The sequence below is a fragment of the Narcine bancroftii genome, chromosome 14 (genome assembly GCF_036971445.1).
Source record: "Narcine bancroftii isolate sNarBan1 chromosome 14, sNarBan1.hap1, whole genome shotgun sequence".
In the NCBI taxonomy this organism is placed as follows: Eukaryota; Metazoa; Chordata; class Chondrichthyes; order Torpediniformes; family Narcinidae; genus Narcine; species Narcine bancroftii.
This window is the reverse complement of record NC_091482.1, coordinates 60,227,739-60,243,212: the sequence shown is the minus strand read 5'-3', so window position 1 is coordinate 60,243,212 and position 15,474 is coordinate 60,227,739. Positions and strand designations below refer to the sequence as shown.

General features: G+C 40.4%; 2 protein-coding genes and 1 long non-coding RNA gene across 3 annotated transcripts in view; 2 read left to right on the top strand and 1 right to left on the bottom strand.

Annotated features, from left to right (window-relative positions):
- Positions 1–7,852, top strand: part of LOC138749874 (organic solute transporter subunit beta) — a 110,374-nt gene extending 102,522 nt beyond the window's left edge. The window contains exon 6 of the mRNA XM_069911849.1: positions 7,668–7,852. Coding sequence (XP_069767950.1) covers positions 7,668–7,815 — 148 coding nt within the window. The 3' untranslated portion in view covers positions 7,816–7,852. The remainder of the gene's footprint in view (positions 1–7,667) is intronic.
- rasl12 (RAS-like, family 12) overlaps positions 6,441–15,474 on the bottom strand; it is a 12,764-nt gene continuing 3,730 nt past the window's right edge. Inside the window, exons 3-5 of the mRNA XM_069911841.1 lie at positions 14,856–14,929; positions 11,017–11,207; positions 6,441–8,706 (exon numbers count right to left, since the gene is read on the bottom strand). Coding sequence (XP_069767942.1) covers positions 8,316–8,706; positions 11,017–11,207; positions 14,856–14,929 — 656 coding nt within the window. The 3' untranslated portion in view covers positions 6,441–8,315. The remainder of the gene's footprint in view (positions 8,707–11,016; positions 11,208–14,855; positions 14,930–15,474) is intronic.
- LOC138749876 (uncharacterized) overlaps positions 11,057–15,474 on the top strand; it is a 23,402-nt gene continuing 18,984 nt past the window's right edge. The window contains exons 1-2 of the long non-coding RNA XR_011348907.1: positions 11,057–11,180; positions 11,661–11,736. This is a non-coding gene — a long non-coding RNA (uncharacterized lncRNA). The remainder of the gene's footprint in view (positions 11,181–11,660; positions 11,737–15,474) is intronic.

Sequence of the window (15,474 nt, the reverse complement as noted above, 5' to 3'; positions counted from 1 at the left end):
CTCCCTCAGCCTACACAGCCTTTGGTTGAAAGCATCGCCAACCCGCACTCCAAATTTAAACCTCTGACACGATCAGAAAGCCCTTGGTACCCTCTTGCATCTCAGTTCCAATATCTGGCACCCCTTCAGCCAGTCTTCAGCCTGGTGCGAGTCCCTTGACTGCAGTCGCCTGCAGCTTATGCCTCGAGTCACCCACAGTGTGTGTTCTTCAGCCTCAGAGCCCCTTGCTTATTCACCATCATGGTCACCTCCTGTGGTTGACTCCTCTTTCTCAAATGGTAGTGGGGGGGTCCTTCCCATTTTTGGCGCCCTACGCTAGTTCTCTGCTTCCCCAATCCTTTGAGACTGCTGCCGAATATTGGCGCCGCCATCTTGGGCCCAGGATTTATCTGTCCAAAAGTCCTTTGAACATTGTTCATTGTATCCACCCACTTCTGTAGCTTCATTAGCCATAGTAAATGATTCAGCTCCTTCCTCCAAGTCAAAATGACGAAGTCTCCCCTCCCCTCCACAACAATCTGGATATGTTCCAAATCAATACAATGAAATGTTATTAAACCAAGATCCTCTTAGATCTCTCAACGGGCATGGTGCTATATAAAGGATGTATTGTGTGGTATATCATTGCATCTCTGGCAACATAACTAAAACAAGATCACATTGTTTTTGTCGGAGCTTGTTAACTGTGCTTTCTTTTTACAAAAATGAGTGTACACCACCCGTAAGGGTGCTGTCAAAATGCAAGACTTCCTCTTGCTATATTTCTCCTTGATTCATTTTATTTCTGGAGTTTCTTTCTTAAACCCCTTTGGCAACAGAGGTACCTTGATCATGGCAACCATTAAAATGCCTCACTATTTTAACGACAGATCTGTTCAGAGCTTTCATGTTCAGCAAGTCCTGGTGCAAACAGTGAAAGTAAAATGTAGGGCTTGGAAAAATTGCTACGTACATGAGGTGGCAAACCCGCTGTAGCCAATTGATCCATGGCTGTCGATTGTAAATATGCGTACAGAATTAATTGATTGACATGTGTAAACAACATACATGGTTGTGTTGGAACATGGTATTGTGGGCACGTTCCCCACTGAGCTGGGCAGGCTGGCCCGCCTGCTGAACTGGTAGCCCCTCCCCCTAATAAAGGCCGAGAGCCCTCGTCTCCGCCCTCATACTTGCCCTTGGGCTTGAGCCAGCAGCATGCAGAGGCATGCTTGGATCTTCAGATCAATAAAGCCTTTGGCCCTTACTTCATGCCCATGAGTGGTCGTTGATCGCGCTACAATGGTGACACTAAATTAAGGCCTGGAAGGTGTTTTAACTCAAAACGCTCCTTTTCTCTCTAATTCAAAAGTTAAGGGGACTGGTTAGTTGACAGATTTTCTTTTAGTATGTGTTGCCAGATCAACAGAATAAATTGTTTTTAGAACATAAAATATTATAAAAATACTTTCAGTCATTTTTGGAAATTAAATCAACTTCATTACTGGAACCATCTGTAGCCTTTGGTTTCTACCTGATGTGAACAGTTCTGTGGAAAGATCCTCAAGAAGCATCGATCATATTTGTGGTACCATTGGGCAATGAAGATTTTGCTTCCTGAACACTTTTGGGATCTTGGGCTTCTGATCATGAAAATCACAACATTTTCCTATCATGTACCGTTTTTTAGATATAACCTATTTTTTAAAGTTCCTGTTATATTTTACATCTACTTCAAGCAGACAAAGCCATGAAATGTAACATTGAAAATTCATTTTCTGCTTTCACTCTTGGACGTCTTCCCTACTGATCTTGGTGCCAATCAGTGATGAACATGGGGAAAGGTTTCACCAGGACATTGTGACCATGGGAAAGTGGTATCAGGGCAACAGGAATCCATCAATACCAGCCAACTATTGTTGGACACTGACATGAGAGGCATCAGATGCTGAGTACAAAAAAAAGTCATCAGCTAAACATTTTTAGGTCAGTTGAACTGATGCAGTGTGTCCGCATCATTATGCCATTAAACATTCTAAATTCAATAAAAGTTCATTTAATGTTTCTCCAACTTCCTAGGTGATACAGCAAATCTGAAATTGTCTTTGTGTTCATCTTGAAGTTGTCTTTCATAATCCTCAATTTCTTATCAGGAAGCAAGCCTTTTGAAATTTGTTGTCCAGTGTAATTATTTTATCAACAAACCTCGGGGCCAGTCCAGACCTCCTGTGCCAAACTATTTCTGTATTAGTTATGCTTCCAAGCATGCAGGTTAATTAGTAAGTTATAGCTTGCTTTTCAGGCTTGTCTCATAGAAATAATGGGGTCTTTCTGAGATCGATGTAAAAGGGCAAACTCCTTAAAAGTCTCAACAAAAGGTCCCAACCCAAGACGTTGACTGACCGTTTCTACCCATGGATATTTCTTTATCAATTTCATTTGCTCCAACTTTGAATTCTTTTATCAAGGTACCAGCATCTGCAGTTTTTGTGCTCTTGTCTTAAAATAGTGGGCCACTTTACAATCTTGCCTGTTTGTTCTTTGTATTGTATATACAAATTTACAGAATAATTTTATGTTTAGGGTATGAGATAAATCAATGCTAATTTAAATACATTTTTATCACCATTTTTGTTGAACTTAAAAAATACTGGGTAGATCAGTGGTTTTTAAACTTTTTCTTTCCACTCACAGACCACCTTAAGTAATCCCTATGCCATCGGTGCTCTGTGATTAGTAAGGGATTGCTTAAGGTGGTTTGTGAGTGGAATGAAAATTTTTGAAAACCACTGTTTTAATTGTACCTAATTGACTTGTTATGTGCACGGTTTCAAAACTCCAAATGAAATTGACCAATGACAATTTTCCTCACACAAAATATTTCAATAACAGTTGGGCTAGAACAGTGGTTCTCAACATTCCCTTCCCACTCACATGCCATCTTAAGCTATTTTTAACCACATTGTGTTTCAATTAGATATATGACACAGTTACTGTAATTTACAGGCGTTATTCTGCATGAAGTTCTTCCCTTTTCAGTGACATCAAGAAACCAAAATTTGAGAGATATGATCTTGACCATCGGAAAGTATGTGAATTAAAGGAATAGCCATTGCAGGTTTATATAGAAATATATAAAGACAATGTAGATGGGTGTAAAGCCACAAGACAGGCAAATGGTGCATTGATCTAGAACAGGGGAGGGCAACCTTTTACTATGTGTGGGCCAGATGGTGTGTCAGTGGTTGAACGCTGGGCCTCACTGATGCTACCATAAATGAAATAAATAAATAACTAGATGGAATGAATAAGTAAATGGAATCCATATGATGATGCAATATTAGGTCAGGGAAGGCATTTTCAAATTTGGAAATGCACCAAAAGTCATGAGTTAATCATAAAAATTACACAATAAATAAATAAATAAAACACAATGAGAAAAAAATAAACCCCAACACAGATAGCAGTGAGGGAAGGGAAATGTCACACAAAGAGAGGGGGGGTTTTCACACAGAGAGAGGGGGTGTGTCACAGAGAGAGGAAGTGACAGAGGGATTTACGCACAGATAGGGGAGGGGGATGGTGTATCCACAACAAATGACAGGGGGTCTCCAACGCAGAGAGCAGGCAAGCCATGCACAGAGTGGGGGAGCCGCACACCAAGGGGGACAGCAGTTTGGATCCAGCCCGCAGGCTGTAGGTTGCCCAACCCGATCTAGAACATAGAATCTTACACCACAGTACTGCGCTGACTCGTATACACCTATATAAAAAACAAATAAACTAGACCTTCCCTACCTCATAACCCTCTATTATTCATCCATGTGCCTGTCTGAGTCTCTTGAATGTCCCTATTGTTCCAGCTTCCACAACCACCCCTGATAATACATTCAAGGAACCCACTACTCTTTGTATATAAAAAAATACCCCTGATGTCTCCCCTAAATTTTCCTCCCTTCACTTTGTACGGATGTTCTCTGGTGTTTGCACCTCCTTCCTTGGAGCTGACTGTCCATCTAATTAATGCCTCTCATGATCTTGTAAACACCTATTCTGTCACGTCTCATCCTTCTCCACTCCAAAGAGAAAAGCCCCTGCCCTGCTAACCTTGCCACAAAAGACAGGCAACATCCTGGTAAATCTCCTCTGCACCCTCTCCATAGCTTCCATATCCTTCCTGTAATGAGGTGACCGGAACTGAACACAATGATCTTAGTGTCGTCTCACTGGAGATGTGTAGAGTTGCAGCATTACCTCACGACTTCTGAATTCGATTCCCCAACTAATGAGAAAAAGAACTCAGCAGGTCAAACAATGTACCTTATGTAGCAACGATAAAGATACACAACCAACCTTTTGGGCTTGAGCCCTTCATCAAGGTATGGCTATACCTTGATGAAGGGCTGAAGTCTGAAATGTTGGTTGTGTATCTTTATTGTTGCTACATAAGGTACGTTGTTTGAACTGCTGAGTTTCTCCAGCATTGGGCTTTTATTTTAATCGTGGTGTCTGCAGACTTTGGCGTTTTAGCCCCAATTAGTGAAGCCCAGCATCCCATAGGCCTTCTTAACTCTCCTACCAAGTGCAGCGACTTTGAGAGATCTTGAAGAGTCAATAAATCCTAAAATTTCATATTTAATTTGTCAGACAGCAGGTTTCGATTGAAAGGGTGACTTTCTGGATATTTACCCTGAACTCCATTCACTGATGCAATAGATATAATGAGGTTTTTGATGCCAGGGCAGTGAACGTAATTTTAAAAACTTAAAAAGCCAATTTAGCTGTTCTCTGAAGCTCACTTATCCACAATGCAGCAGGGTTTTTTAACCTTCAGCGCTGTGCTTGAGTTGATTTAAAGGACTTGGACCATTGCAAAAAGGTATCATTTGAGATTCCTGAGGGAGTGTATTGTTATGCAGTTGTAAATCAATAACTCCACTTACATTCATTTCCTAATAGCTTACTTTCTAACCACACACTGGTTTCCCCTTCCGGCCTTGGAAACTGAAACTTGTTCTCGCATCCCTTTGCTGTTATGGGCGGAGACGACTCCCAAGGCTAGTGATTGAAATCTGGACCGTCAATTCCAATGGATCGGTCTGTAGTTCACTAGGAATCTAAACTTGCACATTTAAACAAGCACAAAATTGCCTATGATCTGAGTCGATGAGCTCATGGGACTCAGTCATTGCACTTTGCATGTTTATTTTGGGATTTGAGCCAAATATACTTGATACAAGCAATATTTCTCTTCAGCGTTTGATGATTTATTTGGTCAGGAGATCTGGACACAAATGCAGGTTTTGGTTGTCCATCCCTAATTTCCCCTAAGCTAAGGGGTTTTTATACACAAAGGGGGCGTAATCGCCAATTTACCTGTTATGCTGTTGTCCAAATGTGCAGATTGTGCGGTGTTTTTATGCAGGGGTGAATCGCGGCTGACTTCCGAAGCTGAGGGGGGGGGGGGGGGGTGGCGAGAAGTGCAGCCATGCCGCCTGCCACCAGAACGTCAAACAGTGGCGCCGGGAAGGGGAAGCGGCCTATACTGGTCTGTTGGCACCCGGGGATGCAGGTGCAGGAATGCTGCCAACAGGCACGTTCCAGACTGCAGGGGTATATGCGCCAAGGGACGCACTGAGGTTTGGTGCAGCCAATGCGAAGACACTGAGGGGCTAAGACTGAGGGGAGGTCCCTCAAATGACAGTGGGTGGGTAGAATTATCAAGGTGCTGCAGGAGTGGTAATGGTGTACTTAGAGAACAAATATGACAATGTACATCGATGGGAAGGTGGGGATGTGACTGACGTTATGGGTGGGAAAAGACTTTGAACTGTTTTCTTTTATGTAGATGATTTATTGTGAATAAAGTCTACTTTGGGGAAAAATTTCCTTTTAAAATCCATATTCATTTACTTACATGAATTTAACTTCTCCAACTGCCTTACTGGATCCCAAGTGTCTCTGCATCAATAGTCTCTGTCTCTTTGTCCTTTGAACTATCCGGAATGCTATCACCGCGTGACCTATCTCAGGCTGAAAGGATGCATATATCGTTTGATTTCTGTATTGTGGGTATCGTTGAGGATTTCTACACAGGTCTACCCCGCTTTACGGAAAATTAGCTTTTACGAAGAAGCCTGTGTTTGCTATCCAAAAGAAATATGAATGGCTTTACGCTTTTACGAAAATAGTAGTGAATGGGTCTTTGCTTTTCGCCATTCAGGCTTACGAAAGTTTTCATTGGAACGCTCTACTTTTGGAAAGTTGGGTATATACCATTCATTTAGGCTTCCAGCAAAGCCAGTTTAGGTTATTTCTTTAATGAAATACAAATGATCCTTGGCTCCTGTCGGTCACCTAGTGAGATAGGAAGTGACAATAAGTCATGGTCAAGAAACAATGGGAAATTCAAGCTAAAGCACAAGAAGTAAAACAAACACACAAGGGACAGAACAAAAATCTCACAAAATATCCCTCTGCATGTTTATTAATCCAACATCAAACAGAAAAATTACGGTTTTGTCTCTCACATTCAGTGAATGATTGTCAAAATGTAGTTGATCATATGTTCAAATATACTGCAAACAAAATATATTAAAAGAAATGATTGTGATTTTGCAATTTGTCGGTGAAAGATAGTTAAGACATCTGGTGCCATGCATAGAATACTGAAACAATCGTGGACATTATTTAGTGTGGATTACACATTGATATATTTTTATTGCTTAAATCATTTGTGGTTGTTTGTCAAAAAATATCAGAAACAATTTTCTTTATTCTATCTTCAAAATCAACACCCATGCCATGTAGGCCAGATGTTGAGTGAAATTGTCTAATCCAAACTTACTAAACACTGCATTAGTAGGAACAATTATTTTCCCTGCATTTGATATTTTTATGACCTTGAAGTGAGTTTGTACTTAACAATTTTTTTTTTAAAGGTTTTGCTTTGCTTCCTGAAAAAAATTTGGGGATTATGTTAGACAACTTCAAGCTGAACACAAAGATAATTTCAGATTTGCTGTATCACTTAGGAAGTTGGAGAAACATTAAATGAACTTTTATTGAATTTAGCAGGTGTAATCTCATAATGACGCTGACACATTCCATTAGTTCAATGGACCTAAAAATGTTTTGTCGCTGATTTTCGTTTGCACTCAGCATCTGATGCCTCTCGTGTCAGTGTCCAACAATAGTCGGCCGGCATTGATGGATTCCAGTTGCCCTGATACCACTTTTTCCATGCTCGCAACGTCCTGGTGAAACCTTTCACAATGTTCGCCACTGACTCCACCAAGATCAGCAGGGAAGACGTCCAAGTGCGAAGGCAGAAAATGAATTTTCAATGATGTTACATTTCATGGTTTTGTAGGCTTGTGATGTTAAAAAAATTGAACTGTAATTCCTTGTAAGCATGTTAAAAATATGTTATATCTAAAAAAGGTATGTGACAGTAAAATTTTAAAGTGATTTTTTGTGATCAGCAGCCCAAAATGCATAAAATACACCCAAAAGTTTTCAGGAAGCAAAATATTTGTTGTCCAGTGTAATCAAATTATGAGCAGGGCTGTTCTATAAGCGCACATCTACAAGGAACTTCATTTGTATTTTTAACTCTTGAGTTTCTAGTCAAGTCCTGACTTTAAAATATTTCATTAATCCTTTGCCTGGACCTTCCTTCCTCTCAGCACAGTGGGAGTACATTCACCAGAGGACCTGCACCAGTTCAGAAAGGGGGTACGACCCATTGTCAAGGGATGCTTGCAACAACGACTTCAGTCTGCCATCAACTACAAACAAAAATGGATATTTGACAGGTCATTGTTACATTTGTGAATGTACTGATCTTCATTATTAAAGTAGCAATGTTTTACTGATTGTTTCTTGATTAATTTTCAAAAATAAATACAATTTTTCACCGTTGATCCCGGAGAGGTTTGTTCCACTGGCCTTTTTTCCACAGTGTCGAGTTTGCCTCTCAAATACACAGAAAAAAGTATTTTAGGTTTTCCATCTCTTGGCGACACATGGACATTTTTTTTTCCGGATGTTTGGACAGACATCACATTATTCCTGGAGAGAGTTCCTGCAGCAAATGCTGCAACTAAAATTCTTCACTCAAAATATTTCCTCCTGCAAGTGGTGGCAACTGAAAGACAAGGGCAATGCTTGTGTGGACCCACTGGTCCATTACACCTTCGGCAAAGATCACGTCAATGCCAGAAGAAGGGTGCACAACAACTCTGGTGGATATTAAAAATGTTTGTGACAGATCTATGAACTACCTAGTTGATAAGAGCTGGTTACATTGCGATTCGGTGTGGCGATTAATGTTTTTAAAAAATCTTGAACCCTTTCAGCAATGTTAGGGTGGGAGTTCTCCGCTTGCTTTGTGCTCTTGCTGACTTGACGGTGACGAGTTTAGCTGAAGTGATGGTGGGAATTTCCTTGTAGGTGGCAGTGGAGAGGCGGTGAGTTCCGAATGCGGGCGGGTGGTGTTTGACAGCGTGGGCAAAAGCAGGTGGGTGGGGAGTGCCCAACACAGGCTTTTCCTCAGAAATAAAGAGCGGTCTGATGGGAAGATGGCGCTCAGTCTCTCGCCTCACCTCACGGACTAATTCATGGAACACATGCTGTACAGACTCAAAGTCCAAACAGGCAGACACTTCATAAAATGAGCAGTTATATTTGGATGCCAGCGAGAGTCCATCAGATTTGCTCACCTGCCTATAAACAGAGCAAATATTCTTGTTCAAAATGCATTGGCATTACAAGTTAATAAGAAATAAATGCTTAAAAGACAAAGAAGCACCAGTCTCAAGCAAGGATCTTGAATGCAAAGTAAGTAAATGTAGGGCAATGCCTTGACAATTCTGATACTCGACTTAAGAAAGGAAGTTGTATTCTTATTGTGTACAAAACGTAACCAAAGACCTTAATTCCAAGAAAATTAGGTGATAGACATATAGCTCCACCAAACCATTCACCACAGCTAATCCCATACTAACCCTGTAATCCCTCCAATCCTCAAAGCTGCAACACAATTCCTTCTGCCCAGTGAGTGGTTGGATCTGCCACCACTGTCATAGGGTTCAACAGAGAGCTGGACAAATACCCAAATAGAAAGTTTGTTAAGTGCTTTCTGGGACAACCTAGCTCTTTTGCTTAGAGTTGGTATGAACTCTAATGGGCCAAATGGCCTCTTTCCATGCTATAACAATTCTGTAATTCTATTTCAGCCCTAAAAATCCCGTGCCTTGTCTTGAGACTACACCCTATCATTCAAGACTCTCCAGCGAGATGAAACAGCTCCTTATTCCCTTGTAGAATTTTATGTCAAAGTGATCACTTCTCAGTCTTCTAAAGTTCAGTTAACCAACTTTACTCATTCTCTCCTTGTACGACAATCCTTTCATCCCCAGTGTCAATCTCTTGAATCTGTGTGCACTGACTCCCTAACAAGTATTGAACCCTTAGGTGCAGAGACCAGTACTAGGTGCAGAGACCAGTACTCGGCACAGAGATCAGTATTCAAAACAAGGTTGTACCAAACCCCTACACAAATGCAGAAGAACATCCTTATTTATGTACAGATACCTCTTGGAATGAAGGCCAACATCCTATTTGTGGATGGTCACAAAGTTTGAAATCTGTAGAATTTCAACAGGAGCTGACAGGGTAGATCCAGGGACACTATTTACACTTTCTGGAAGTGTGTCAAATCAGGGCTCACATCTTTGTGAAAATTTAAACCTATAATCCAGTGGTTCTCAACCTTTTTTTTTCCATTCAATGTGGGTGGAACGAAAAATTGTGAAAACTACTGTTTTAATCGACCCTCATTGACTCGTTATGTGCACGGTTTCAGACCTCCAAAGGAAATGGGCCAATGACCATTTTTCTCAAACAAAATATTTCAGTAACAATTGGATCTAGAGCAGTGATTCTCAACCTTCCCTTCCCACTCACATCCCACCTTAAGCAATCCCTTACAAATCACAGAGCACCGATGGCACAGAGATTACTGAAAGTGGTATGTGAGTGGAAAGAAAAAGGTTGAGAATTAATGTAGACCATTACTCACGGGTCGAATGGCCCTTTAAAGTCCTACACCAACCATGAGTTTTATTTTTGGGGGAGTGGATACCAGGGGGAGAGGGGACCAGACCAGGGGCAGGACAGCTACAGAGTTATGACTAGAGCAATGATCATACCATGTTCCCAGTTTAAATATTGTTGATTAAATTTTAATTTGATTTGCCTGTGATGCTAACATGCCGATGTTAAAATTGTCATTATTAATCTTGTTACCAGTTTCTGTGGATTTAAAACAATGCCAGAATGTGGGAACTTTCTCCTCAGCAGTGGAAACGGTTAAGAACAAACTCCTAGGCGGTTAACATCTCTGAGGATCTGTCCTGGGGTCTCCTTGCCAATGCAATCACAAAGAAGGTTTGCTGGGGCTATACTTCTTGAGGAGATTTGGTATGTCATCAAAGATTCTCGAAAACTTCTGCAGGTGTACCAAGGAGAGCATTCTGGCTGGTTGCATCACTGTCTGGTATGGAGGTGCCAATGCTCAGGACAGGAAAAAACTCCAGAGAGTTATTAACTCAGCCCGTGACATTACGGGTCCAGACTTCACTCCATCGAGGACATCTACAGGAAGTGGTGACTTAAGAAAACAGCCTCTATCCTCAAGGACCCCCACTACCCAGGCTATGTCCTCTTCACATTACAACCATCAGTAAAAAGGTACAGGAACCTGAAGACGAGCACTCAGCGGAACAAGGACGGCTTCTTCCCCTCCGCCATCAGATTCCTGAATGAACAATGAACCACAGACTCACACTCACCTATTTTTATGCCTATTTATTTATTTTTATAGCAATATTTTCCCTGTAATTCTGCCACAAAACAGCAAATTTTGTGATATGTTCATGACAATAAATTCTGATTTTGAACTAAGCTTTTCGTTGTACCTTTGTACACATGACATTAAATAATTCAATTATTTTAAATAACATTTTGCTTTACCTGTATCTCTCCATGTCCAGTTTATTCCCCAGCAAGATAATCGGATAGTCATGTGTCAGTCCTTTGGTATGACTAGAAACTATATCCAGATAATCCAGGCACCCTTCGAAACTCTTCCTGTTGTCAATGCTGTAGACGACGATGAATGCATTTGCCCAGTTCAGGTAACGTTCAGAGTTCATTGGTTTTCCCTAGTTTTCAAAATACATAAAATTTATGATATCCAGCAACCGGCAACATCAAGCATCCGACAAAAATAAATTGAGGAAAATAAATAAATAGAATGAGAATAAATAAATATATATATATATAAATTTAAAATTGTAAAAGTAAATATTCTCTGAAGTAACGCATAAACCTTTGGTGAAGATGGGAGCAATTATTCAGCCAGCGGAGAGCCTTGGTCGTGCTTTGCTCATAGTAGCTGTTTGAACAAAGTAGTGTTTGAATAAAATGGTGTCGCCCAGGAAGAAGACAGCTGACCCTGCTCACCATTGGGGTGACTTTCTTCAAGTGTCTCCTTATCCCTGCTTAGTAAAAGTCTTTAACTTTATTAGTATATTATTAAGTATATTAGTAAGGTTTTATCTATAAATTTGAGGGAGGGGGATTAATTATCTCTAATGTTATTGTTTGTCTTTCAGGCGGCTCCGTGGAGTGGGAGGAACCTGCAGATTCAGCGACGGTTAAATGTTTTCAAAGAAAGTGACTGAAAATAAGGTAAAATGCTTTAAAGTTTATACATTCATACAAGTGAAGTTTGTTCAGATCAAGTACAGTTTAGTATATTTTAAAAGTTTATTCTTAATGCAGGTAAATTAATTAGGCATTGTATGAGTGAGTCTCACGCAACCGGAAAACTTGTTTATCTGACATCTACTAGTCTCCGTAGGTGCTGGATTCTGGATTTTTTTTTACTGCATGAATATATGAAATGTAAAAGCAAATAAATACATGAAGAATCCTTGTGTCATTATAGTGACACAGCAGGCAGTGCTGCTGCCTGGGACCTGTGTCCAGTCCTGATCTCCAGTGCTATCTGTGTGATGCTTGCACATTCTTCCTTGTGACCTTGCTGCATGGATTTCCTACCACTTTCCAAAATTGTGGTGGTTTAACTAGTTACAATAAATGACTCCATGTGTAGATGGGTCATGGAACGTATCGGAGGGAATGACTTGCAGGGAAAAGGAGTGGGAGACTGGGATTGATAGGGTTCCCCCGAAAGTCAACGAGAACTCAATGGGCCAAATGGCCTCCTTCTCTATTGCAAGGAAATATGAATGAGCACCAGCTCATGTTGCACGTGGAAAATGGAGATAACAATTCTTCAAAGCTTCACGGTAATATCCATAGAATCATAAAACATTACCTCTCAGAAATATTTAACTAGTTGAGGGAAATAGTGAGCAGGTTAGTGATAAAATAATATAATCGTGATAGAGGTAATGATTTATTACTCAGATGCATAATCTGACATTAGCAATCACAGATAAAAGTTCTATGGCCCTTCTAGTCTGTGCCAAACTATTAATTCTGCCACTGGCCTGCACCCAGTCTATAGCCCCCCCAGACCCTTCCCATCCATGTACCTACCTGTCCAAATTTTTCTTAAATGTTAAAATTGAACCCACATTCACCATTTCAGTTGGCAGCTCGAAATAACGTAGCAAGTCAAGGACAGAGGGGACAGTCTGGGGGTGGAATGAAAATTTAAAGTGACGATAAGCTCACGGTCACACTTGCAGACTGAACAGAAGTGATCCACACAGCCTGCGCAAAGCAGATAATACAATCTACCAATGTGAGAAGCATACAAATGAACCATGACCTCACATGAGCAATAGCATTTCAGTTCGTGTATTCCTTTCCATTAAGGTTGACAGGGCCTTTGACCGGGTCTATTGCAATTCCCCCCACCCCCACCCCCACACTTCTGCACTCCCAGATTCCAGAGCTGGGGTGTCTCCATCAGCCTCACTTTCAACATACATCACCCGGCACCTTCTGGTTCAATCCTCCAACCTCACTAATCACTCCTCTTCCCACGGCAGTGATCCTTGCAATCAGTTGCATTACCTGCCCTCTTTCCTTCCACCAACATGGCCTCTGGAAACATTCTCTAAGTAATCACAAAGCACTCAATGTCCTTGAAAGCTCTTTTTCTGATGAAATGGAAATAAAGCACTCCACCTACGCATATTCAATGGTTAGAGGAGGTCATGTCCTTCCTAAGTTTAGAAAAAAAATCAGACATGTTAAGGATGTAAAGGTGAACGCTTGAAGAATTGTTATCTCCATTTTCCATGTGCAACATGTCCTTGCCACAGAGAAGGAGGCCATTTGACCCATTCTTGGAGTATGACCATAACGACTTAGGGTGTTTGGATGCTCTTGGGCAGAGGTGTCTGGTCTCTGAATGTCATCCTTCATTTCCTATATTAGATATGTAAGTTTGCCTTGTTTAGGGGAGGGGTTTGATTATTGGGGGGTCCCTCTTTTTCCTATTTTTGTTATATTTTTTCTTTTTCAATATTTTAGATGTATCGCATTTGATCTGAAAGGATGCACACAATTTATATTATGTATAATCAAGGTTTTAATTGAAGTTCAATTTTTTTTTCTTATACTCGAGCAAATCTATTAGATCTATATGTGTGCTTTTATTTGATTAAACTCAGTGAAGATATTTTAAAAAGAAAGAAACGCTCTTTGGCGACACAAAACCAGGACCTAGGGCGCCTCCTTCTACTTTAATTTTATGTTGATTTAAAACCTATTTCACCTGCAACGAAGAGAAACTTCCAATTGTCTTTCCCTCCAATATCGTGCATGTGTATTCAACTGAATAAAAGGTTGTACAAAACGTACAAAGTGGAAACCAGTGTGATAGTACAGATTCCATCACCAATGTGTACATATGTACAGATGGTAGTGGAGGATGACTGTGATTGGCTGAGAGTGTAGCCACACCTTCTGGATTGCTCCTAGACAGACCAGATCATTCTGGACTGGTCGACCTACTTGTGATATGCTCCAGTCTTTTAGTTAATAAAAGCCTTGGTTTGGATCAACAAGTCTTTGGTTCTTTCGACGCGCATTACAACCAGAAAGTGTACACATGCTGGGGAAACCTAAAACAATGCAAGTGAATTCAATAAATGACAAGGATATCCTGGGGAATTTTTAAAACTTAATCATCTTCCAATAAACTTACAAATGCATTTTAATCCTAATAGTTTACAGGATTGTGTCATAATCATTTGTATAATATCCCCAGAATGACTACGGCTGGCAGATTGAAACAAAGCCTAATTTCACTTGGAAAACTCCCATGCTACATTTGTCCATTTTGATCCTTATAAATGATGCTTTAGATGAATGATTGTTTAATTGTTTTGCAGTAGTAAAGGGTAACTGAAGGAATGCAATATTATTTTAAAGTGTTGAAGCCTGCTTACAAACCGTACGCAAGAAAAGCCATGATTCAAAGAAGGAAAATGATTTACCCTCCTTCCAAACTGGAAGCACTGACATCTCTTAGAAAAATATCCTGTTATTGGCTTTAATTGCATTTTGTGTAAATTATTTGGTCTTCAATTTCACATCAAAAGTGTAGATTAATGACTGTGTCTGGTGTCTAAATTAACTAGCCCAGCAAAAACTAAGGATTTTAAATGTTCAATCATTTATCCCATTGCCAGCTTGAACATTGTTTATTTAACACGATGAAGTCCAGAAAATGAACAGTTTGATCATTTGAATCTGCAGAAAGTAATGGACTGACGGTCGACTTGCTTTATTCCTGTGGTTACAAGTGTCCTCCTCTGCCAGGTTACCTGATCAGCTGTATCCATTATCTTTAGGAGGACAGGCTGGTGATCCACAATTTCTTCAGTAGTGTAAATATCCTCTGCAACAGAATATCATCAGAAATGATCAGTTACCAGATGACTAGCACCGAACCAGAAGAAACTTTCAAAACAGAAGAAAACTTCAGTGAATGGCATCAAATAGTTGATTAAATAGTTGGTTTTAACTTAGAATTAAAAAAAAAATAGAGAAATGGTTTATCTTAATGATATGAAAAGGAATGGGTTGATATTAAATATAGAAAAAAATCCTTTGTTTCTTCCACCCACACTTCCTTTTAAAGAAAATAAACATGCAATCACGAAGGCTCGCCAGTGGCTACACTTTATGAGGAGCTTGAAGAGATTCAGTAAGTTACCAAGGACTCTCAACTTCTACAGGTGTACCGTGGAGAGCATTCTGGCTGGTTGCATCACTGCCTCGTATGGAGACATCAACTCTCAGGACAAGGAAAAAAAACACCAGAGGGTTGTTGACTTGGCCTGAGACATCACGGGCACCAGACTTCACTCCGTCGAGGACATCTACAAGAGGTGGTGTCTGAAGAAAGCAGCCTCTATCCTCAAGGACCCCCCACCACCCAGG